Below are 24,509 nucleotides of genomic sequence, written 5' to 3'. Positions count from 1 at the left end.
TAAATGAGTCAATCCAATTGCACGAATATACTAAACATTCATATATCACTTGGAAGAGCTCAACTGATGGAATTTTGCATCCCAAGTAAACGGCGTTGATGTGCTACTAAGCGTTTATGGTTCTGCTACATTCACAGAGCTTTTCTACATGTGAGACTAATTTCTAATTCTCAAAAGTTAAGAAAAATGTTGAGTAAGCAGATTTAAGGCATGTTTTTGCATTATTTACTGGCAAGGACAGTATAGTTGTGATGGACAAGTTCTCAGTGTTGTGACTCAGAAGGTAGACTGCTGAGCTCAGCTCATAGCTCTGATACTTCCACGTTGGGAGACCTTGGCCAGTTACTTAAGTCTGTCTGTACCTCAACTCCCCTAAGATGGAGACGCCTACCTTCTAGGTTTGCAAAGTGTGGGTCAGTCAATGTGCAAACATGCCTGAAGTGTGGGAAGTGCCGTGTAAGTGCTGGGGAAAATTAACGCATCATTTATTATGAAAGGTTAAGACACAGTGGACAATGTTGTTAGGAGATGATGTCACTGTGCTAATTTTGAAGTATACTTACTGGTATGTGTGGGGATTCCATATTTGGAAGCAATCTGTTCTTTGCTTAATTTGTAAGTCAAAAAATCCTTGGTGTGGTTGCCTTTTCGCCTTTGAGAAGAGGGCAGCAAGGCAGTTAAATATTCAGTGGTGATCCCCTGGGAACACAATGCTTGGGAGATGGTGCTAAATGATCCTTGGGGTGTGTTCATCCGGTTGCTTCTGTACATTGCCTGGGAGATAAAAATCCACGATTTATTAACATTATGTAGCTATAAGTGCTGCTGAGGACAATACAGAAGAAAACCTGGTAATGCTTAGAGTATCCTTATAGCTTCCATAACTCCTTTAAAACACGTATCCTAAATGTAAATGCAGAATGCTGAACCTCGCTAATTTAAGTGGCAACGCTTTCGCCAGACTAGAAGAGTTTCCCTGGAGGTGATTTTTTTGAATGTACTGTATTTGTAGCTGCATGTATTATAACTAATGTCAAATAAAAGTTAATATGACAAAAGGAATTTCCCAAGAAGCACATTACTGAGTGGCTTTCCTACCTGTGTTAACGGAACACTTCTGGGCAGATGCATTTGTTTCAGGGATGACATTTTATCCAGCAGCGGACGTGTGCCGGAAGCCATCTGACTGAGAATCTCTTTTAGCCTCATGAAGAGTTCTATCATCTTTTCTACTGGCTTTTGATCTTCCCTAGGGAAAAACACCTAACAGGAACAGAATAAAAATAAATGATCTATGTGGAGACATTGGCACCTGCGCTCACTGTTGGTAAGAATCTAAAAAGTTATAATCACTGTGGAAAAATTTTTGGAAGTTTATTAAATAACTTAGATATAAGCTTACCATGCAACCCAGAATTCCATTCCTAAGTATTTATCCAAGCAAAAGGAAAACGCATGTCCACACAAAGATTTGTATGTGAAGGTTCATAGTGGCATTATTCACAAGAGCCAAAAAAAAAAAAAAAAAAAAAAAAAATGGAAACAATCCAAATGAATGGACAAACAAAATGTACACCCTAAAACTAGAATACCGTTTGGCAATAAAAAGATACGAAATACCGACACATGTTGCAACATGCGTGAAATTCAAAAACATTATACTAAGTGAAAACACACACACACACAAAGACCACATATTATATGATTCTGCTTATATAAAATGTCTAAAAAAGGAGAATCTCTGGAGATAGAAAATAGATTAGGGGCTGCCTGGGCTAGAGGTCAGAATGAGAAGTGACTGTATATAGACACAAAGTTTCTTTCTGGGGTTGACGGAAGTATTCTAAAATTATGTGGTAGGGGTGCCAGGGTGGCTCAGTTGGTTGAGTGCCCGACTCTTGGTTTTGGCTCAGGTCATGATCTCACAGTCTGTGAGACTGAGCCCCGTGTCAGGCTCTGAACAGATGGAGTAAAGCCTGCTTGGGATTCTCTCCCTCCCTCTCTCTCTGCCCCTCCCCTGCTCATGCATGCATGCTCTCTCTCTCTCTCTCAAAATAAATAAATGAACTTTTAAAAAATAAAATAAGGTAAAATTATTTTGTGGTAATGGTTGCACAATCATTGAATTGGACACTTCAAATAAGTGAATTTTACAGTATATAAATTATACCTCAATAAAGTTGCCTAAAATAAATGATTTTAAAAGTCATAAAGGCAAATGTCAATTACACAATTCTTCATGTATGCTGTTGCTCAAAGATCATATAATATTATCCTTAAAATCAGAAAAACCCTGTCAAAAAACTCATGTGATTTATCAGGTTTTATCACAATCCCATAAAGCTCTTCTGATGCATGAAGTGATACTGGAAATGCTTTAAAATTTTAAAGTAACTTCATCCTCTGATTCATTTCACCAACAAACTTTGATTGAGTGTCTGCTATGCTCCCAGCATGGGTGAGGTGATGGGTATATTGGGTGGTACACAAACTGACATCATCCCTCCACTCAAGAGGCTTTGGTCTAATAGATATCAAACAAATCAATAGACAAAAGACTGGGGGAATATGAAGGGGTACAGGGAGTTTAGCTAAGAATCAAAAAAGACCTTTCTTTCCAGTATGGCCCTGCAACGGAGAGAAAGAACAAACCAGAGAAAGAATAAGCAGAAGAAGGTTACAGGTAGAGGGAAAGATGTGTGAGGTCCACGAGGAGGGACAGTTCTTGACACGCCCAAGGTAGTCAAAGACCACCATTATGAGAACAAGATGCAGTTGGAGAGATATCTTGAAGACACAGATACCTCATTAGCACAGCTATTAATTACAGTCATGTTTTTTTCTAAATTGAAATCAACATTTCAGTTTTTCTTCCAGTGCTGCCCAAATTCTTGGCATTCTTACACTGATGTGAAATAAATGGACTAACGATGACTAATTTTTCGTTATTTTTCTTTGCAACACCTAAAAGAGGTAGGAATGGTCTTCTGCTTGTCAAATGCACATATTTAACTACTAGACTCAACAAAAAATGTTTGGTTTGGTATCTGTTCTGCAGAGGCATTATAAAATAAGAATTAAAATTTTAGATGAAAAAAATTAAAAAATAAAATTTTTGATGAACAGAATTAATAATTTCACTTCATATGCATTTGAAGTCATAGTTTATGGAACATAACCATTTGTATAATTACTGGGTATTTGCTGAGTGCCTTTATGGGCCTGGCACTATTCCTGGCATTTGAAGTATTGGGTGGTTCCACATAGCAGCTATGGGCCCAAGGAGACACCATGGAGGAAAGAGAATGTCACAGATGGGAAGGGGGTTTGCAGATTATGGGGATCCTGTAGGATCTGGGGGGTTTACCTGAATAGAATGGGGAGCCACTGGAAGGTGATGAGCAGAGGGGTGGCGTAATGTCACTTAAGTTTTAAAATGATCACTCTGGCTGTTTAAGAATGGTAGGGAAGGGTAGCAGTGGGGAGGTTACAAGTGTGGAGGCAGGGAGTCCCAGTTAAGAGGCCAGCACAGAAGGGGTGCTGGGTGGCTCAGTTGTTTAAGCGTCCGACTTCGGTTCGGGTCATGATCTCATGGTTTGTGAGTTAAAGCCCCACATGGGTCTCTGTGCTGAGAGCTCAGAGCCTAGAGCCTGCTTCAGATTCTGTGTCTCCCTCTCTCTTTCTGCCCCTCCCTTACTCACACACACACACACACACACACACACACACACACACACACACACACTCTCTCTCTCTCTCTCTCTCTCTCTCTCTCTCAAATAAATAAACATTGAAAGAAAAAAAAAAAAGAGGCCACCACAGAAAGATAGGTATGGAAAATGATAATCCAGAACAGGATTACTGATAACTAGTCCTAAAACATTTCCATCCCCTTTTCTATAATGTCTCAACAACATATGTCACCCAAATTGCTTCTGGTTCTTCTTACTGTAAAGAGAAAAACACTTTTTGCAATGTTTTCAATAATATGTAAATATTTTTGATCTAGTATAGATGTGGGTGAACATAGATGTTTAATTTTCTTATGTTTATATTTTTCTTTCAGTTTGGTGTCACATAAGTACTTATAAAGCATGCACTTATTGTAAGATGAAGTCATTGCTGACTTTTCTAAGTTCTGATAATGATCCATTTATTTTATTCTACTGCATGAGTAACAGTAGCCTCTTTCTAAATTGATGGAAAAAACACATACAAATTTTTAACACCAAACCAATCTCCACTTTCTTAAAAAATTTGCTTTAATCTTTATTATTCTACCAAATTAATGCTTGTTCACTGTAAAAATATACACACACACACACACATTTGTATCTCATACTTTAGTATAATATATATTAAATTTAATACCTGGTCTTGGATATACAAACTGAGAGTTAATAAGGCAATAATATTAATTTCCCCATTTATAAAATGTGCAAATATGCAGCATATGATCTCTAAGGTCCTATTTAGCTCCAAAATAAAGCTATAATTCCAAAAGCTGTATAAATGGATCTTATTCATTAGAGTATCAGAGAGCATACTCATGTAATCAAATATTTTTATTCTAAACTGCGAATATAAAATATTTCATCAACAGAAACTTGCCTTGTATGTGAAGTTGTAAATGTCCAAGTAGTGCAGAAGGGTGAGTCCAATGAGGTAAGACTGACGGGATCTTTCTGGAACAGACAGGCTGCAGAACTCCTTCATCACATCCTCCATTTTGGAATAGGTCATATTAGCATCACAAGAATGCAACCAGAACACACGAGAAATAATCTGCAAGTTGGAGGAAGAAAAATATTTTAGCTGTGAATCCTCTGAGAGCTAGCTCTTAAAATAAAGGTTTTCTTTACTCTTAGACTTCACTTAAAAATATGATAAATTGTCCTCCAAATAAAAAATTTTTTTTTTCTATTTAAACCACTAATCACCACCAATAAAACTATAGACAGCTCATTGTCCAGTGGAAAGCTTAAGAAACAAGATTGAGAAAAAGAGTCAAAGAAGTGTCTGTGATGATTCTGAGATTTCTCATTTGAACAACTGGTTGAATGATGGTACCAAGAATTGATCTGGAGTTAAGTTTGGGAAAAATATTAGCTTAAGACTCATTTTCCCTATAAAATTTACTTAGTTTATTCAAATTGCATTTCATTTTTAAAATTATTTGAAGTTATAATCTTATATAATAATCTCAAGGTATCTCCATCAAGAGATAAAGGGCAAAGAAAAAAAACCACCTAGAATTGGATAATAATATGAATCAACTGTCCTGGGGAGTAATGGTATGTGAAAAGTGAGGCATGAACATGAGAAGACAGAAGTCATCTCTATTGCCATTGAGTTGAAATCAAGAGAAAAGTTTACAAAATTTCAGATTGTTGAGGGGCACCTGGGTGGGTCAGTTAGTTAAGCATCCAACTCTTGATTTCAGCTCAGGTCATGATTTCACGGTTTGTGAGTTCGTGTCCTGCATTGGACTCTGCTTGGGATTCTCGCTCCCTCTCTTTCTGTCCCTCTTCCCCCTCTCAAAATAAACATTAAAAAAAATTGTTGGAACTTTTCTCTCTTTCCTATTGAAAGTAATAAGAATGTATACTCCCCATTTACATATTTTTGTTTACTAAAATGAACCTGCTCTTCAGAAGCCAAACACATTGACTGCTGAAATTAGATCTTAGGATAAAATGAGCAAAAGGTGAGATCAAAGAGAAAAGGTCAATGAACTACTATTTGATAGAACAAGAGAAAAAAAGGGAAGGCAAAGCGGTTTTAATTTTTGTATGAGGGAACCAATGAACAGGACACAAGCAAACCTACATTATTTCCCAAAAGCAGTCTTAAAGCCTTTCCACAAACTTTATCCAATATGAGAGAATAGCTGCACTGTGCTTAGAATGACACACTCTGTCACATGTAAGTTCTGAATGGATGTGGCCTTAAGCTCTGCAGTTCTTTCGGAAAATTTCTATGACATTTTCAGACAATGGACTTGGAAAAGGGATAAAAGAAAAGACAGTTCAAGTGGAAAACCCTATTATCAGCCTATGAGGAAATGACATTATTCATTTTCACACGAAAACATCTTTCCTATACCTACAAACTTGCCCAGAGTTCTCCGGATTCTATCTGTTTTACATACTATGCCTTGTCTTGCTTGAGACTCTTAAAAACCAAAGATGAGTATTCGTTTCAACAAACTGTAAATGGTCTGGTGGTTTTTTCTCCCAATTAGATTACTGAAATCTGACTTTGATGTCATCATAATAGACTGTGCAAATTTATCTCAGAAAACATGATTGTGATAGGAAATATGAAGAATTACTGACGGCACCACTTATTTAAGAAGACGATCTAGGTGCAAGGAAAGGGAGAAGACAAAGACAGGAAGAGGAAGGAAAAGGAAGACTAGAGAGAAAAGACAAGACAGTGATAATCGTCTTGCTTCAGGATTTTTCTTCTACCTCCACTTAGGAACTTGGACCCTAATTTTATCATTCGCATGGAAAAATCACCAGATTTGCATGCAACTTCTCTGTGTTTTACTGAGAAGTGCTTACAGATACTAAACATCACTTAAACTTGTAAAATCTGGCTGGAAGCACAGACCTATTGCACCTTACCTCAGCTCTGCTATCAGGGATAGGAATGGCCAGCAGGCTGTCAACACTCCTACTGGACATTCCTGTTGTTCTCCTCAGTTCTTCTTTCAGCAACTCAACATTTTTAAACATTTCTATTAACTGACCTACAAGGAAACAACAACAACAAAACAACCTCATATGTTGGTTGCAATGTAATTCTTTTTAAGTCATTATACTAACGTTAGAGAAACCTTCTAGACTAAAACATACATTCAACGTATATGCCTTGTGTCAGGAACAGATGTCTCCCAGTCTTGGCAAACTCTGCATCTTTAGGATCTATTTCTATCTGATTTAGACTTGTTCCTATTATGAAATCATTGACCCAAGGTAACAGATTGCTCTGGGTTATAAATTTTCCTTAGGTGTCTACAACACAAGGTTGATTCAAAAAAAAAAAAAATGATTTCCTCACAGACTTTGATCACATAATGCACTAAATATACATCCCTCCATTTGATTTAAAACATCACACAAATTCAAAATGCTTTTTAACCTCAGATCATATAATACTGTCAACTTAGGACAGGTCTGCTAAATCTATAACATAACACTGCCGGGCATTTTTCCTTAACTTTGCCCAGCACACTAGAGTTTATAAAGGAGATTTAATAATCATTACCTCACTTTTAAATAGAATGTTTTTAACTTCAAACTTTTTTAGGACAGTGATTATAATTATTTCATATCTGGGTCATTTAATGCATAACAAATAATATTTTGGCTTTATGTTAGCAGATTATAATCTCCACTCTGCAAATATCCTTTGATTTCTTTATGAAGTTTCCCTTATGCAAATATACCCTCTTTATTTTTGGACTTAGTGCCCTTCCAATTTTGTGGCTGCCTGTTGTCCAAAACTCTGAATGCCTTTCTTTTCAGTATTGAGGTATTATGCAAAGAAGAAACGTATTGCATGATGCATCATGCTCAGAATACTAATAGAAGGTTCTGAATTGAGATTTCTATAGACAGCAGCGCATCTTTTTTATTTTTTAAATCAGATTATTTTCCCAGAAGTAAATAAATTCCATCCTAGCTAATGCACTTTAATATATCAGAGAAATAAAAGGTGAATGGTTTAACTAGTTAAAATTTTGAAGATCTTTTTGCTGTGAAACCAAATTTCCCTATTTCATCCTCTGCTGGCTTTCTGTGTGTTTATTTTAGACAAGTAACCATATTTGAAAGCTTCATATTTCTCATGTGTGAGGGCAGATACAAAGTATGTTTGGTTGGGAACTTCAAAAAAGCCTTTCTTAAACTGCAGCATGAGAATCACATGCATTCTTATAAGACAGCACTTAAAATACGGATGGGGAAACACCTCGTTTTTCAGAAGCATCTGCACTGTTATCGACATGCATCATGGCTTCTATGGTCGGCATTAACCGTGTGATATTTTCCAAGTAATTCATTTGCAATGCCTGTTCTAGAAACCTGAAACAAAGCAGAAGAGAAGATAAAGCATATCCATAATTATTTGAGAAGGGATTTCTTTCACCAAAGAAAAAGGCAGTGCAGATACTTACCAATCCATATTTAAATTAATTTTGCTTGGATCCCCAGTAAGCAAATCCCTCAGTTTCTTAGATAGAATATTGTCACGGTACAGTAAGTTGGTTGCTATTTCGGTGCCAATCTCTGCTGCTTCAAGGAGCTGCACATGAAACGCACTTTCTTCACATAGGTTCCCAAAGTTCATATCGGAGAGCTGGCACATTCTCTCTATTGAACTGAAGGTTTCAGATTCACAAAGAAGTTCGGTCAAGTTTCGAAGTTGAGACAGCTTTCCAGAAGAGAAAAGAAGTGAGAAGTAGATTGGTTACATTATTATAAATATTTGGTAGTTGAAAATAGCCAACCAACATTGATTTACTTCAAAAAAACAACACTGTGCATATGTGTTTATTTAGTTAGCATTTGGCAAGTTTTACCACAAAGCATTATTTCCTGTCATTTGAGGTTTATTATTTTCTTTTTTTTTTTTTTTTAATGTTTGTTTATTTTTGAGAGAGAGACGGAGACAGAGCACCAGTGGGGGAGAGACAGAGAGAGAGGGAAACAGAATTTGAAGCAGGCTCCAGGCTCAAAGCTGTCAGCACAGAGCCCGACTTGGGGCTTGAACTCACAAACTGCGAGATCATGGCCTGAGCTTAAGTCAGACACTCAACGGAATGAGTAGCCCAGGTGCCCCTAGATTTATTATTTTCTTAAGAATTTATAAAACTTTTGGACCTGATAGGCCTGTATTTCCCAACTGTACTCATACCTTGTAGATTCAAAGGTTAAAAAGATGTAGTTCAGTTTTATCTCACTGAAATCACAAATACTTAAACTAATTTATATTTTACTTTGTATTTTAAGTCATATGGAAAAGCAGAGAGCAAAGCAGGTTTGGCTTGGAACTTCAAAAAGGGTCTTTTCCTCATACGCATTAGGATAACTAGTATATGTAAAAAGGAAAGAAAGAAAATTATAAGTGCCGGGAAGGATATGGAGAAATTAGACCCCTCGTGCACTGTTGGTGGGAATATAAAATGATGCAGCCACAGAATGGAGTTTCCTCAAAAATGAAAATAGAATTACCATATGATCCAGCAATCCCACTTCTGTGTATATACACAAAAGTATTGAAAGCTAGGTTTCAAACAAATACTTACACGCCCGTGTCATTATTCACAAAAACCAAGAGATGGAAACAACCCAAGTATCCTCTGACAGATGAATGGATAAACACATGGTAGTACATACATACTATGGGATATTATTATTCAGCCTTCAAAAGGAAAGAAATTCTGACATATGCGACAACATGGATGGCTTTTGAGGAAATTGTGCTGTGTGAAAGAAGCCAGTCACGAAAAGACAAATACTGGATGAGGTCACTTAAATGAGGTATATAGAGTAATCACATTTATAGTGGCAGAAAGTAGAACGGGGGTGGAGAGAGGCACAGGAGTTATTGTAATGGCATAAGGTTTCAGTATTACAAGATTGAAAGAGTTCTAGAGATTGGTTGCAGAATAACATGGATGTATTTAACAAGACCGAGCTGTACAGTTGAAAATGGTTACGGTAGTAAAGTTTATTTTACGTGTGTTTTACCACAATTAAAAAAAATTTAACTGACAAGAAAACAGCCTTTTACAAACTACAGCATGTGAATCACATGCATTTCAATAAGACTGCATTTAAAATATGGATGGGAATACACTTGGTTTTTCAGAAGTGTCTGCACTGTTTTGGACATTAATCGTCTGCCCTCTTACCTACTGAGGGAAACTGGATGCCTTTGTTCTGTGAAAGTGCTGGAAAGTTCTGTCATGCTTGGAAGCTACCCTGGAGCTATTCCTTTTAAGAGGCTGAATAATTTGGAGCAACATCTCAAGAAGCAAATATATGTGTCATTCATTGCAACTCGATTTTCAATTAGAAGTTGCATTTTGATAGAAATGAAATATTTTATGATACAGGCAAATGTTTAGGGATGTTTCTTTCCATATATCAAATGGGAAAGATACAATGATGTCTTAGATGAAAGATTTATAGTAACTGCATGTAGGCAGTAGTAATTAAACACTGATCATCCTAGATAGTAAATATCATTGGTCTATTTTTTACTGTATTTAATATTCTCATTGACTGCTGGCTTAGAACTATCTAAAATGTCCTCATGCATATTAAACTTCTACTCACTTGTCTTATAGCTATGAGAAAATTTCCATTACAGGCCCAATTGTTTTACCAGCTATTTTTGGTACCATGCTACCATGTTTGCCACTCTATTCCTTTCTTTCCAAATACTAGACATGATTAACCTTTTAATAAATAAAACCAAGCCTCCCTGCCATGTACTCCAGTGGCTTTTAGTGATTTTTTAAAAAATAAAGTTTATTTATTTATTTTGAGAGAGACAGAGAGTGTGAAGGGGGGGGGAGCGAAAGAGAGAGAGAGAGAGAGAGAGAGAGAGATTTAGAATCCCAAGCAGGCTCCACACTGTCAGCTCAGAGTCTGACATGGGGTTCAAACTCATGAACCATGAGATCATGACCTGAGCCAAAATCAACAGTCGGATGTTTAACCAACTAACCACCCAGTTACTCTGAGTTTTAATGATTTCTTAAAAAAAGGATAAATACCGGTAGCCCAATATATTTGTTTCAATCGAGCTTTGAGGGCATAGTAAATGTCAATGATTTTTACTTAGTAGAGACCAAATATATTTTTTAGTTGCAAGTTTAACATACATGTATGAGAAACCTGTAAAAGTCTATACAGTGTAATCTTGGTTTGATAAGATATAAGTTAATGAAGGAGAAATCGGAAATCTAACCATGCTACTGAAATAAAATTGGTTCTCTGAAATAAGAATTTAATTCAGGGTCAATGATGTGGAATGCATTGTGGGGCACATCTATCAAAGAATAACCCAACGGTCATTTAGTATTTGTCATTATTTACTACTTTCTTCTAAAAGCAATACATGCATTAAACATTTAGAAGCTTCATGGATCATTAATAATCAATCATAAATTCAGAGAATTAAAATCCTCTCTTCAAAAGTATGTGTCAAATCTAGAATGTAGGTTTGTCAGCACCTCATATACAGTCCTTCTCTCCTTTGTCATGACCCTGGTCCACAAAGTGAGTAAGTGCTCAGATCTAAACTTTAACAATGAGCCATAACTAACTCCAGGTCCAGCTGTGACTGAATTCCCCAGGGCCATGGTCCCCAAATGCATCTGAGTCAGAAATGTAAGCTACATTTAAATAAGACTTCAAAATATCATAGGCATAAAAAGGATAAAACAGCAATGCTCCTGGGCCCTTGGCAAGTAAATGCAGGGGAAAAGGAACCTATTTAAAAATTTAAAGATGTTACAATAAAAATATTGTGTTGCCCACATTTCTGCCCAACATGGGCAGAATATCCACTTTACGTATAGTTCCCCAACCAGGAAGTTAACCTCCCCACAATGAAGGGAGTAGAAAACACAAAAGCTCAAGAAGAGTGCAATGTTAGGGCTAGAAAAGAGGGGTAGGAACAGAAGAAAAAGTCACCTTTGAATGGCAGGCATTTGACATTTTGGAGGGTCTAAACCTTCTTAGAAATACCATGAATAAAGTTTTGGAATGGGTAGGCCTTGACTGTCACAATTAAGATACTAATTACCAGAGAAGGCAAAGCAGGGAATTTAAATCATCTCTAGGAATTTGTCTTCATTCTTTCAGTTATATGTACTGAATATTTTCCCCATGTCAGACTATATGCCAGGTGCTGAGAATACCATAGGAAGGGATGTTAGCAATGTTCCTGACAGAGCTTGTAGTCTTGGAATGTATGGATTCTGTCAATTGCAGATAGCAGCCATGCTTGTTGTAAATGACAATGGATTTTCTACCCAAGGGACAGGATTGCAGTTTATTTCCACATCTGTGGCTTCTAAAACATTTTTTATAATGTAACCCTCAATAGGAGCAGTATATCCAAAATGTGGATGCTGTTTTAAATTATTCTTACATCTATTTCCCATTCCATTAGTGTAAATGATTGAGAATGTGTTGTTTCAATTTCCCTGCTGTATATTTTGTGCTGAGCGGTTACTTCACAAGTTGAGAACTACAATGAATGACTGTCCTGGTAACACAGTTACATCACCAGAACTCTTTACATCACCAGGGCTCTACTTTAACACCCTCATTTGTTCATACATCCATGAGTTGTCTTAAGCATCTACTATGTGCTTGATGTGGGGCTTTAGAGATGTAGAACACATAATTTTATCAGAGTTCACACTCTAAAGCGATGGAAATGGACCTTATTCATACAACAAACTATAATGTGACGTAATAAGTTCCAATAGCCAGAAATCTGTTATCAGACTCCTCTTTCTTATGCCTCACACCTCACTGGCTGCCATGTTGTGTCACCTAACTTCCTATAACACTCTTGAAACTGTTGCTTCCTTTTATTCTCTGCCACTGACATAGTGCAGGGCCTCACTTTCTGCTTAGGTTACTGCAAAAATCACCTACTTGGCTTTCCTCCAATCTGACTTCCATAATTTTTCTAGATAGATCTCTTTCTAAAATGCAAATTTCATCTTCAAATGCACAACTTTCCAGATCAGATTCAAACTCCTTGACTAAGTCAAAAGAGGCCTTTGGGATCCGGGCCCAGTCTCTCTGGAGCCGCCTTTCCTTCTGCTCCAGCTGGACACATGACTACAGATAACCTGTATCTGTCTTCAGGATCATACCTCTGTCTTAACAAATGCAGGGCTCTATGTCTGGAATGTAGGACTGTAACCTAGTCCTACACAGCCTGCAAGAGTAAGCATTATCTCCTCTGTGAAATGTCTTCTCCTCACCTCCATCCCCTATAATCAGAGTTAAATATCCCACCTCCCTACACAGACTCCTGTCCATCCACATACCACAACACTTATCTCACTGAGTTATAATTATTGGTCTGCTTTTCCATCTGCTACCCTGGATTGTTATAAGGACTTTGGGGTTAGAGATTATGTCTTTTAAATAAACAGATTAGTGTTATGGGACCACAGATGATGAATAGAATGAATGAATGGATAAATATTATGTGCACACAAAGCCATTATCTTGGTTGGGCAACAGGGAGAAAGGCAATACTCTAATATTGTAGAAGTGACATTTAAACTTGTCCTTGAAGGATGAGTAGGAATTTTCCAGATGAATGCATAACTTCCTTCTCATTTGCACAAACAAATTAAGATAGTGCTAAATTAAGTACATTAGAAATTTTGATTTGTGTAGAAGACTAGGAAAAAATGTATGTAATCTAACTAGCATACTTACTTGTAATACACATGGACATATGTTTTGGATGCTTGCTTAATTAGACCATGTTGACTATACAGAAAGTCATCTTGCTTGCCCTGAATAAACCAGTTCTAATTTTGCTTTATCCCTGCCTACATAAATTCAATTAAACTGCTGTTCTTACTAGGAAAACTGTTTTCAAATTTTAATAGGGTTATTTAAGAAATGAAGTGAATATCATAACTTATATAGTATATGCACGAACTAGGCAAAGAATGATAGATAAACATGAACCAACTGAAACCTCAGAGATTATAAATTTTTTTTCTGTTGCCTTCCCCCCTCTGTTTAATATCATACATCTTTTTTTAAGTTTATTTATTTTTGAGAGAGAGAGAGAGAGAGAGAGAGCAGGGGAGGGACAGAGAGAAAGGGAGAGAGAGAATCCCAAACAGACTCTGCACTGTCAGCGGGGGGCCTGATGTGGGGCTTCAACTCATTAACTGTGAGATCATGACCTGAACCAAAATCAAGAGTCAGGCGCTTAACTGACTGAGCCACTCAGGAGCCCTAAATATCATACATCTTAATGTGATTTATTGATTTCTGCTTTTGATGACAATAAAAATAAGGTTAGTCTACTTCTGAGATTTCTGCATACTGCTAAGTCTAAACATCAGCTTTTAAAATAAACTTTCATAGTTTTAAAAACTGAGGACATCTCAAGTTAGAAATTATATTTTGAATATTTTTTTGAAATTATGAAGCTTAATGAGATAGCTATATTATTAGTCATTCCTTTTTGTATGTGAATACTGTAATTAGGCTCTTATGGGTCATTTCACTCAGAGATATCTGTTAATTAAAAACAAAATGCCATTTTATAGCACAAAAACACTTTTGTGCCCCTTTTCTAGCATTAATCTAGTCAAAATAGGACCAATATTTATGAACATACAGATTTAAAATTTTAACTGAAAATACATCTTGGGGCACATAGGTGGCTTAGTCAGTTAAGTTTCCGACTTTTGATTTCAGCTCACATCATGATCTCACGGTTCATGAGTTTGAACCCCGTGTCATTGGGCTCTATACTGACAGCAGGGAGCCTGCTTGGGATTTTCTCTCTCCCTCTCTCTCTCCGCCTCTCCCCTGCTCACGATCTCTTTCTTTCAAAATGAATAAATAAACTTAAAAAAAAAAAACAAAACTTTAAACTGAAAATACATCTTGCCAGAGTATTACAGGAAATGTAGAGGTTTATTTATTTATTTTTTCTTTCATGGCTTACTTTTGATTTCACGACTTCAGGAACTGAAGACAAGTAATCCTCATAAAAACCATTTTGAAGAAAAGATTTTTTAAATGCAATTATGGACTGCAGGAGTCTTAAATTTTCTGTAAAGGAAGAGAGAAGAGTTACCTTATGTGAACTGCAAGGTCATTTAGGGAACCCATTTGAAAAACACCTTTATCCTAATTTATTGCCAAGTTTTTTCTAAGATAATGGCCTCTTTCAATCTAAATATAAGACAAGTGAAAATTTAACCTTTCCTTGAACCATGCAGACTACAGAGTTCATTATTTTTAAAATATTCATAGATACTCTGCTTAGAGACAAAAATATTTCTAGCAAAGGTGCTACGCACTTTTGGCTCTTGTGAACTGAGTATGCTTTTATTTCTGACTTTTGGATATACTGTTAAGTTGAAGTGTTTGGGGGAGAATAGATTGTATAATCACTGTGACACAGACATGCCCTTCCCACCTTGATTAACTCATGGCTAGTAAACAAAGACCACACTTAAATACTTGTTACGCTATTTGCCTACCATTAGGTCTCAAAAAACTATTTTGGTGTGGGGAAAGTGAATGCATATCTCTAGAAAAATGTGAGAAAATTGATATTTTTCTTTAAAAAGGAAAAGAAATATTTGATTAAATGTCATCTTCATGGTTGTCTATGTAGGCAGAAAATTGAAAATACAGTGTGTAAGGGTGGGAAGTAAAACCAGTCTGCCACAAAAAAATCCTTTGTTTATGTAATTTACACCTGCTTTTAGAAGTCAATATTATCATTTCTCATTATTTTTTGATAACTAAGACTACTAAGGGCACAGAAAACGCCATGAAGGGTTAGGTGAACTCTTAATAATTCTAGAAACTTGGCAAGTATGTCTGGATGGCCATTGTCATACTCTCTGTTACATGGCCATCATACATTAAGTCTGTCCAGGAAGCCAGGTGGTACTAGCAGCAGGAACAAAAGTAATAACGTATTAATAATACGTATTAATAATACAATTAGATATTCCCTTTATATATCAAACTACCAAACTGAAACTCATGCATATGGAAACTAAGATCTTTTAAAAGCTTTTTTCTCTATTTTTTAAGCAAATGTCTTAAAATACTACTTTATAATAGAATTAGAACCATAAGCAGCATTTTGACTACTAAGAAGAGTATTACCTTGTGATCCCCTGGCCAAATTGTCAGTGACATTTCTCACACATGCCAAGTAAGGAATATAAGGACTATCTGCTGACATATTTAAGAGAGCATCTTCAAAATTTTCCAGTATTAGAAGCCTATAGAATTAGAAAAGAATATATAAATTAAGTCACATAAAAATAGAACAAAGCTATTTTGTTGAGGTCATTTAAGCTGTTGGTTATTTGGCAATGGATGACTTGGGCATTGGTTGACTTGGGCATTGGTTGACTTGGGCAGTGGTTGACTTGGGCAGTGGCTGACTTGGGCAGCAGTTGACTTGGGCAGTGGCTGACTTGGGCAGTGGTTGACTTGGACAGTGGTTGACTTGCGCAGTGGCTGACTTGGGCATTGGCTAACTTGGGCATTAAAACACTATGAAGTAGAATATCTTCCTTCATACAACCTAAGTACACACTGGTTCTTCATCCTCTGAGCATTTACCTCTCCATGGGCATTACCATTATATTTAATTATTTTAATATCCAATGATAAGTGATCTTAAGATTATTTCTAGGCACATTCATATGAAAGAAAAAAATTACTGGGCTAGAGTTGTCAGATGAAGTATAGGACTCCTACTTAAATCTGAATTTCAGATAAACAATGAATAATTTTTCTTTTCTTTTCTTCCTTTTTTATTAACAATGAATAATTTTCAATGTAAGTACAACCAGTGAGTCTTGTAGATTTTCTTTTCCTTTTTCTCTCCCCCACCTTTAAGTCTGCCAACCCCCCTCTGGGTCTCAGTTTCTTCTCTTGTCAAATGAGAGGTAGAGGGCTGAATTGATCTGCTAATCCCATCCACCTATAACATTCTTCAAATAAATTTAAATTTATTTAATTGTGATTTTAAAAATAGGGGAATCTAACAACAATGTAAGTTCCTTTTGTTTTCCTTTAAACAACCAATTCCGTGTTTTCAAATTAACCACTTTCAGGTTTTCTTTCACCGTGACTGGCATATGAGAAGACAGCCTAAGATTTCTGAGGCATAAGTTCACGTGAGTAAGTATGTGTGTGTTGCATATGCCCAGCCACTTCAACTCTTAGGCTGCCTCTCTATTTGTTTTGTAACGTCTTCCCTTAGTGTCTCCGATTGAATTTTATGTACAGGAGAGATAGAATAAATGTCAACAGCTGATTTGGGGACCATCTGCTTTGCATCAAACTGCACAATACACAAATTAACTAGTTCTGTCAGATGTTTAATTTAGATTTTATTCAAATACTAATGGAAGAGACTTATCCTGGTGTAGCTAGAAACACATAAGAAAATGTATTCATTAACGTTAAAGCACTCTTAGGATATTTAGATGTGGGTTAATACAACCAGATCCTGGAAGAACTTTAAAAAGAAAAAAAACAAGAGCACCTGGGTGGCTCAGTCAGTTAAGTGTCTGACTTTGGCTCAAGTCATGATCTCAGGTTCGTGAGTTTGAGCCTTGTGTCGGGCTCTATGCTGACAGCTCAGAGCCTGGAGCCTTCTTTGGATTCTGCATCTCCTTCTCTCTCTGCCCCTCCCCCACTCACTCACTGTCTCTCTCCCTCTCTCTCTCAAAAATAAATATTAAAAAAAAAAAAACTAAAAAAAGAAAAAGAAAAAAAATCTATGGCAAGAAAAGTCTCTAATTTGGCAGAGTAGAGTTAATTGGTCAGATAGCTAACCTCCATTTAAATACAGCTGATAGCCTCCACATAAAAAAAAAAAAAAAAAGTAACCATTTCCAAGCCCTCTTGCTTTTTCTTAGGCATTTCCCTGGCCAGACTCTCTCCTGCCAATACTGTCTTTCTTTTGTGTTTGTCTTTTTCTCTGTAGTACTTAGTATAGCACTGAGCCATTTGCATCCTAGTACAGTGCTCAATAGCAAAATACCGGTTTAACCTTCTAGGATGGAATGACACAAGGGATTCTCATGAATTTTCAAGCTTAAAATAGAAAAAGTAGAAGAATGTTGCACGAAAACTGACCTTGAAATATCATCTAAGCCATTTCTCTTAGTTTCAGAAAGAACATTTGATTGCCAAGATTTTGATGATTGGATTTAATATACTCCCCAAATTAAGATTCCACATCTACGTGCCACTGCTTTAGCATAAGCATCCAATTATTCTTATAAACCATTTAATTTATGTGTCTTTTGTACATAATCCTACCTACTTTCCAAGAATGTTTGCGGTAAAAGATGAGTTTATGTGTGTGCATGAGTGAGCATGCATATATGCACACACACACTGAATGATACAAATAATAAACTTAGAACAAAATTAATCAAGATGGAGAAGAGTTATGAGGGAGAGATATTTCAAGCAGCCTTCTTTAGAAAATTCTTGACTAAAACAACTTTTATGCCAAATATTGCTACTCTGTGATTATTTTAAAGTGGGAATGGAAAGGAAGTCCAAAGATAAGAACTCCCTTAACTTCATCAATCTCAACAAGAGCCATGTTAAAAGTATTGAATTCTTCCTAATAAACTGTCAGCTAGCTATCAACAACTACACTGTGGAATTTGTGGTCTGAAGTGCTAGCATCATCAATGCTATGGATGCCTCAAGGCTCTGAGAAAGGTACCTGGTTTCAACAATAAGCATCCAGTTGTCTCAGTTCAAAGGTTTTAAGAAATATATTTTTGATGGCTATATAGGGAATGTGTTTCAAAGACCTGCCTATTTGGAACACAGTGGTCTAGCCAGGGGGAAACTGCCCAAGGCTGCTTGACTGCTCTGGAAGGAGCACTAGTAGGTTCAGCCACCGTAGAGGAGGAGAACGGTGGGAGCAGAAATAGGAGGTGGTTGTTTATGGAAGGGATTTCCCTAGAATTTACCCAGAGTTGACAGCTTCTCATTAAATGGTAGAAAGTTTATAAACAACTGCATAGATCCTATTTTAGAAAAAAAAATGGCTAAAAATAAGTCCTACTATTTGATTTTATTTGTACAAATTTCCATCAGCACAGAAATATATCCTTTGGGACTAAAGTCAAACAATTTCAATAGTATAATTTATCAGGCCAAAACAACCTTTACATAACAGGCCATCTAATCCCTAAATTTGCCTTGAGCTATAGGAATTTACTTCAGTCAGCTTCTACAGGCAACCGCGTGCATTTTCTATCATGATTATTACAGTTACTTCAGGGCACTGCTTACATTAATGGTCTTTAGAAGCCAAGGCTGCTGTCATTTCCACTGCCTATTTCTGAGACAACATATTTACATGCCCCAATAAGAGTACAAAATTATATTATCTATAAACAGTTTTACCTATGCGAATGCTAGGGAAGCAAACCAATTTTGTATTACCTTGACTGGCATGAGAAATACTGTGATTTTTCAAAACCAAAATACATCATGATATGAAAAATTGGATGCTTATCTGTCTTTCATAATGAAAGACCTTAAAGAAGTTGGAAACTGGACCTCTATCTAGATTTTCCTCAGAAACATAAGGCAACCAATCCAGACAGGACACACTGTTACAACTGAACAGGAGATGCTCATGCCGCATTACCCAAGGGTCACTGGGTAATATGAGAAAATAAGTCTTGACTTCACTATATTTCCAACTATGTCCTTTTCTTTGGTCAGTCAATAGTGAATTTTTCTGTTTCAAAGTCTTACAAATTGATAAAAGAATTATGTTTATAACTTGTGTTGATTGCTTATTCAGACAAGTTACCTACCAACTTAGAAACAGACCAACAGACCAACAGCAAAGAAAGACTTACTGTGCAGCCAGGCTACTTGGGGATAATAACTGCCCATCTTCCTCACTCCACACATGTGTTGTGTTGCCAGAGCTACCTAAAGAAATGACATTTATATAGGTGAACACTTAACATGCTTGCTTCAAGGAAGTAATTTTCTTAGCAAAACATCATCACAGGTCAAATAAATGGGAAGAAAATACAGAAAAATATGCAGAATTTTTCTCCAAAGAGTTTTACAAAAGATGTCTATGCTCTTTTTGTTGGAGACATTCAGGATATTTATAGGTAATAGATGCCTGCTAATCAGAAAACCCTAATGGTCAAGCACATGCATCTCTAAGAACTTCTTTCTCCATTTGTCAAAACATTACATTATTTTATCCTAAAAGCTGTATGCATAGATGACTCTTGAATACTATAATGCACATTGTCTACCACGTGATTTGTTAATCAAATGAGGCCAATTTCAGTCTTATAGGTCACTAGATTTTTTTGCTTTCAGTTGTCAAGAATATAGCCTTAGGAAACATCTGCTATCACTAATCTATATTTTCCATCTTTCAAAAAGCAGCCACTGATTTCAACTGAATGCAGCTGTGAATGCAAATTGGCTCATATTAACAGAACCATTCTGAGTGGTCTCAAATAATATGAAGGTTCAAAGTGTGGGAGGCAATCGCTAACTAATGGAAACCATATGGGAAGGTCTAATTCAACACTGTGAATTGCCCCTCGAAGTTAAATAGGTCTCTGATTCCGCTTGCCACATAACACTGTATCATAAAAAGAATAAGTGTGCAACAGAATTCACATGAAAAATTGAACATGAGAGTACTTTTAATGGCTACTGCATAAATAAAAATCATAAATCCAAGGCTTTCATTCAGCCCCTTTAGGGAAAAGGTATCAAGTCTTTCCATCTTCTCTGGAGACAATACTTACTCCCTATAATCCAGTATATTTCAGTGCTGGTATTTTTTAACACTGATCTAATCTCTTTCAATCAGATATTTTATTACTAGTAAGCATTGATAGTTCTCTCACTGTCCCTAGTTAGTGTGTCCTAAAGCCTTCTATAAAGGTCCTACTGCAAATGTATGCAATCATCCATACTTTTCTGGTGCTGATCACTGAGTTGATTTAAATTAGTATGGGCGTGAAAAAGACTATTACTAAATGAAAGACCTCCTTGTCCATCTCTGTATCAGTGGTGTATGAGTAATGTTTGCACCATCCGTAGTATCTAGCACAGGGGCTTTTTCAGTTTTCCTGTTCAGCACAGCAGAATTTTCCGGTGCTCCACTCAAGGTGCAGCTAATATTACTGCTCTAGCGATAGCAATGCATCAGTGAGTTAAAGAACCGAGAATGAAGATACCCAGAATAAATAAACCTAATTAATAATGGTAGTACCTATTATTTCTTGGCATGCATATATAGAAGAATCAAGGATAGGTCTCTGTTGATATTTCTACATTGCAATGTAAAAGAATATAAACCATTTTTCCAAGATCAAATCTTGCTAAGTTTGAATTCTTATGTAATGCTGAGCAGGTTTATTGGCATTTGTATACTATGTGGTTACAGAGTTTCTCTTCCTCATCAAGCTGTTAAAATGTGTAACTAACAGAAATTTTACATATCAGTGATAGACTTGGCCCTGATGTTGACTAGGGACATTTCCCCTGAACTATAAAATATCTTAGAAGAAATAATGTACTAAATAGGCTTTAATGAAGTGGAAACCTTTACAGGTCTTTAAAAAGTGATATTTTACTTCACTTCTGTTTTTATTTGTAGGATTAGATATAATTGAAAATGGTACCCACAGACATAGAAAGAAATCTAGTGCACAGATAACCTCTTTTCATTAGTAAAGATGGGTTTCTACTTCAAGAAGTAATTTCATATAATTTACTACTTTGTCAAAGAGCAAACTTCAATGAGTCACAAAGATAATCCCTGCTCTCAAAACTCGGTGTTTATAAATGGAAATACTAAAGCATATTAGCTGTGAGGCAGGGATCTTCACTGGGGCAGAGCTGAGAATTAAGACAGGAAGTTAGGGGACAATCTTTCTGTTTATTAGAATCTTCATATTTTCATGGTTGCTGAGAAGTCTCCTAAAGAAAACTTGAAGTGTGTTGGATCACAGACAGAAAGGTCTGTAAAAAGCAGAGTGGAGAGAGGAATGGGGGCATGCCTGTTGAAAAACTTATGTGGAAAGGAATTGACATGGTGAATCAAACTCCACAGTGGCTGAAAATGGAAGCCATTCTGAGGTCTGATGGTGGCAGGTACTTGCATGACCCCAAGAAATAGCCTGGAATCAAGTGTGTATGTCCCAGAAAGTAAATGTGAGTAAGGCCGTCTGGCAAAGAATTCAAGGCAACTGGCTCTGGGGACAGAGAGATCTAATCTTAGTTCAGCCACTTGCTGGGTGGACAGCATAGGCAAAGTGCCCAGCCTCCCTTTGCCTCAGTTTCCTTGTCTGTAAAATAGAATGATAATTCTATCTCATGGACTTATTTTCATGAGAACAGTGATTTAAGGTAGTAAAGCACTTAGCATTGACACAAAAGGTACTATCTCTTATTTTCCTTCTTCAAAAGAGTGGCATGAGATTTTCAAAGCTATCTGGACTCTGTCATACATGAGAACCCAAGCAACTATGCTACGAAACATCACCACACTCCAGCTTAACTGAATATAAAGCCAAAGGAGAAGTGTGTTCGTTTCACGGATATTGCCAAAAGTCATGAAGACCAAGCACAAGGTGGTCTGGGCATCATGGCGGGCATTTGTACTTGGGGCTAGAGACCCCTGCACTGTTGAACCAGGGTCACTGGTTCAGCTTTCAAGGACAAATTTGAGTTCCCTGAAGGATTCCCAGAAATACCTAGAAAAATTTTTCAAAGGCCACAAAATTTCTGCTCAAGCAGGTAGGGATTTGGGGTTAAGGACTTTCAGGAATTGATATTAATGCTACTACATTAATCCTCAGACTGATGAAGTCACAAGTATAGGAAATTAAAAAACAAACACATGTAAGCACCTCAAATTTTATAAGTAACAACACATTCCTCTGATGTATTTCCTTGTCAACTTGACTGCCCAATGACATGTTTTAATACATGCCCAAATCATTAGCATATTCACAGACATGAAACACGGCCACTGGTAAATATTGAAAACTGAGTTGTACTGTTCACCAGGAAAAGTGTCTGGATAACTCAGTTAATAAGAAGCGTTGCTTCTCTGACTTCTAGCAAGGCACTGATGAGCTTTTGTCCTTTGTAAAAATGTTTTTAACTTTATCCCTTTACTTTATATAATTACAAGGTATGAATCTGAAGATGATAAGAAAGAGTGGTACGAAGAAACTTGAAATTCTCAAGTCTTCAAAATGCAAATAAAAAAATACAGAGGAAATAATTAGTGTTCGTTGGTGTACTGTCTGGTTTTCTGGCCTGGACTTTTTATTTAAAGAGCAAGCATTTTTTCCAATGTTTGTCAAGACCATTAAATGTTACCACAATCAATCTTGCAAACTAGTCATTAATTCTGTAATTGTAGATATAAAAAAATGCTCTAGCCTAACAGAAATTGGTTTCCAAAGTACGTCAGACTGTCCAATGAGAAGTCTTCGAAGAATATCAAATCCTGCTATTCATATGAAAACTGGTAGTTTAATGAGGAATAGTATAATGAACAATCAGCTTGTGACCTGATGCTCTCAGGATACTTGTAATCCAAAGGTAAAGTCTACATATTTGAAAGCTAACAAACTCAGCTGAGAAAACAGAATTCTAAACTCATTCAGAAGAGGTAAATGCTAACCAAACATTGCACTTGGTACTTCAAAGTAGGTATTTATTCCTTATGGCCCTAAATCTTTGCCTATATGTGTCCGTGTGTATATATATCTGTGTATTTCCATGTGTGTGGTATATAATGCTATTGTGTATATAAAGATGATATTTTCTGACTCACTAGTAACATGCTATAGCTTGTCTTGCTGGGAATGACAGCAGATTTATATCAATATTCACACTCTGATGTCCATCAAGTATTTTCAAGATGGCTGGTTGAGGGTATATTTTTACCAAGGAAAGATTCATCCTGATTAGAAAGCCAATATTTGGAAATGAGGGTAAAAATAGTGCAATTCAATGTAGGCTTTTGCTCCAAAAAGTAGTAGAAATCTTTTTGTTGAGGCTTGGTCCTAATATTTACTTTCCATACAAAGCATAAACATAGTTTTATAAGCTAAGAGAAATAATTTTCACCTAAATAAAAATCCTAAAAAGTCACAGCCTTTTTTTCTAGCCATTTCTCATTTTCTTTGATTAGCAAGAGATCCAAATTTAGGTGAGGCAAATTTGCCCACCTAAGAATAATATTATCTATAAATGATTATTTTGGTTGCATTCTGTTTTTTTTTTAATATTTCTAACAGGCTTTGTGACACATAATTGGATATAGTTAGATGGAAATACAGTACCTTGAGCTGGGGAGTCCAAAGTGTACAACAGATGTTTAACAGATTTATGGAGAGTTTTGAAACCTTCGTTAGTTGTGACACGTGGATAAACCTTCTGCATGACCAGCAGTGCGCTAACGAGTCAAAAAACAATTAAACCAGATTGCATGTCAGGGTTTGCAGACAGAAACCAAAGGTTATTCAAGGAGAAAATGGCTACAGTAAATTATTCTTATAACGTAGAAGACAAGATACTGCTTTTGTTGTTTAATTACTTGTTTATTAATGCAGAAAACACCCCCAAAATGTTCTTGAACCAGACAGAGCATTTTACATTTCCCCGATTCTAAAGACTCAGGACTCA

The 24,509-nt window shown here is 36.4% G+C and overlaps 1 protein-coding gene across 3 annotated transcripts in view; it reads right to left on the bottom strand.

Annotated features, from left to right (window-relative positions):
• Positions 1–24,509, bottom strand: part of ABCA12 (ATP binding cassette subfamily A member 12) — a 272,411-nt gene that overhangs the window by 67,077 nt on the left and 180,825 nt on the right. For all 3 annotated transcript variants that reach the window (XM_019446082.2, XM_019446080.2, XM_019446081.2), the window contains exons 8-17: positions 24,167–24,279; positions 19,682–19,757; positions 15,930–16,048; positions 14,749–14,855; positions 8,186–8,442; positions 7,981–8,093; positions 6,633–6,757; positions 4,612–4,785; positions 1,099–1,263; positions 564–774 (exon numbers count right to left, since the gene is read on the bottom strand). In XM_019446082.2, the coding sequence (XP_019301627.2) occupies positions 564–774; positions 1,099–1,263; positions 4,612–4,785; positions 6,633–6,757; positions 7,981–8,093; positions 8,186–8,442; positions 14,749–14,855; positions 15,930–16,048; positions 19,682–19,757; positions 24,167–24,279 (1,460 nt within the window). The remainder of the gene's footprint in view (positions 1–563; positions 775–1,098; positions 1,264–4,611; positions 4,786–6,632; positions 6,758–7,980; positions 8,094–8,185; positions 8,443–14,748; positions 14,856–15,929; positions 16,049–19,681; positions 19,758–24,166; positions 24,280–24,509) is intronic.

Source organism: Panthera pardus, unplaced genomic scaffold (genome assembly GCF_024362965.1).
Source record: "Panthera pardus isolate Hobbes unplaced genomic scaffold, ASM2436296v1 HiC_scaffold_10, whole genome shotgun sequence".
Classification (NCBI taxonomy): Eukaryota; Metazoa; Chordata; class Mammalia; order Carnivora; family Felidae; genus Panthera; species Panthera pardus.
This window is presented reverse-complemented; position numbering and strand designations above follow the sequence as displayed.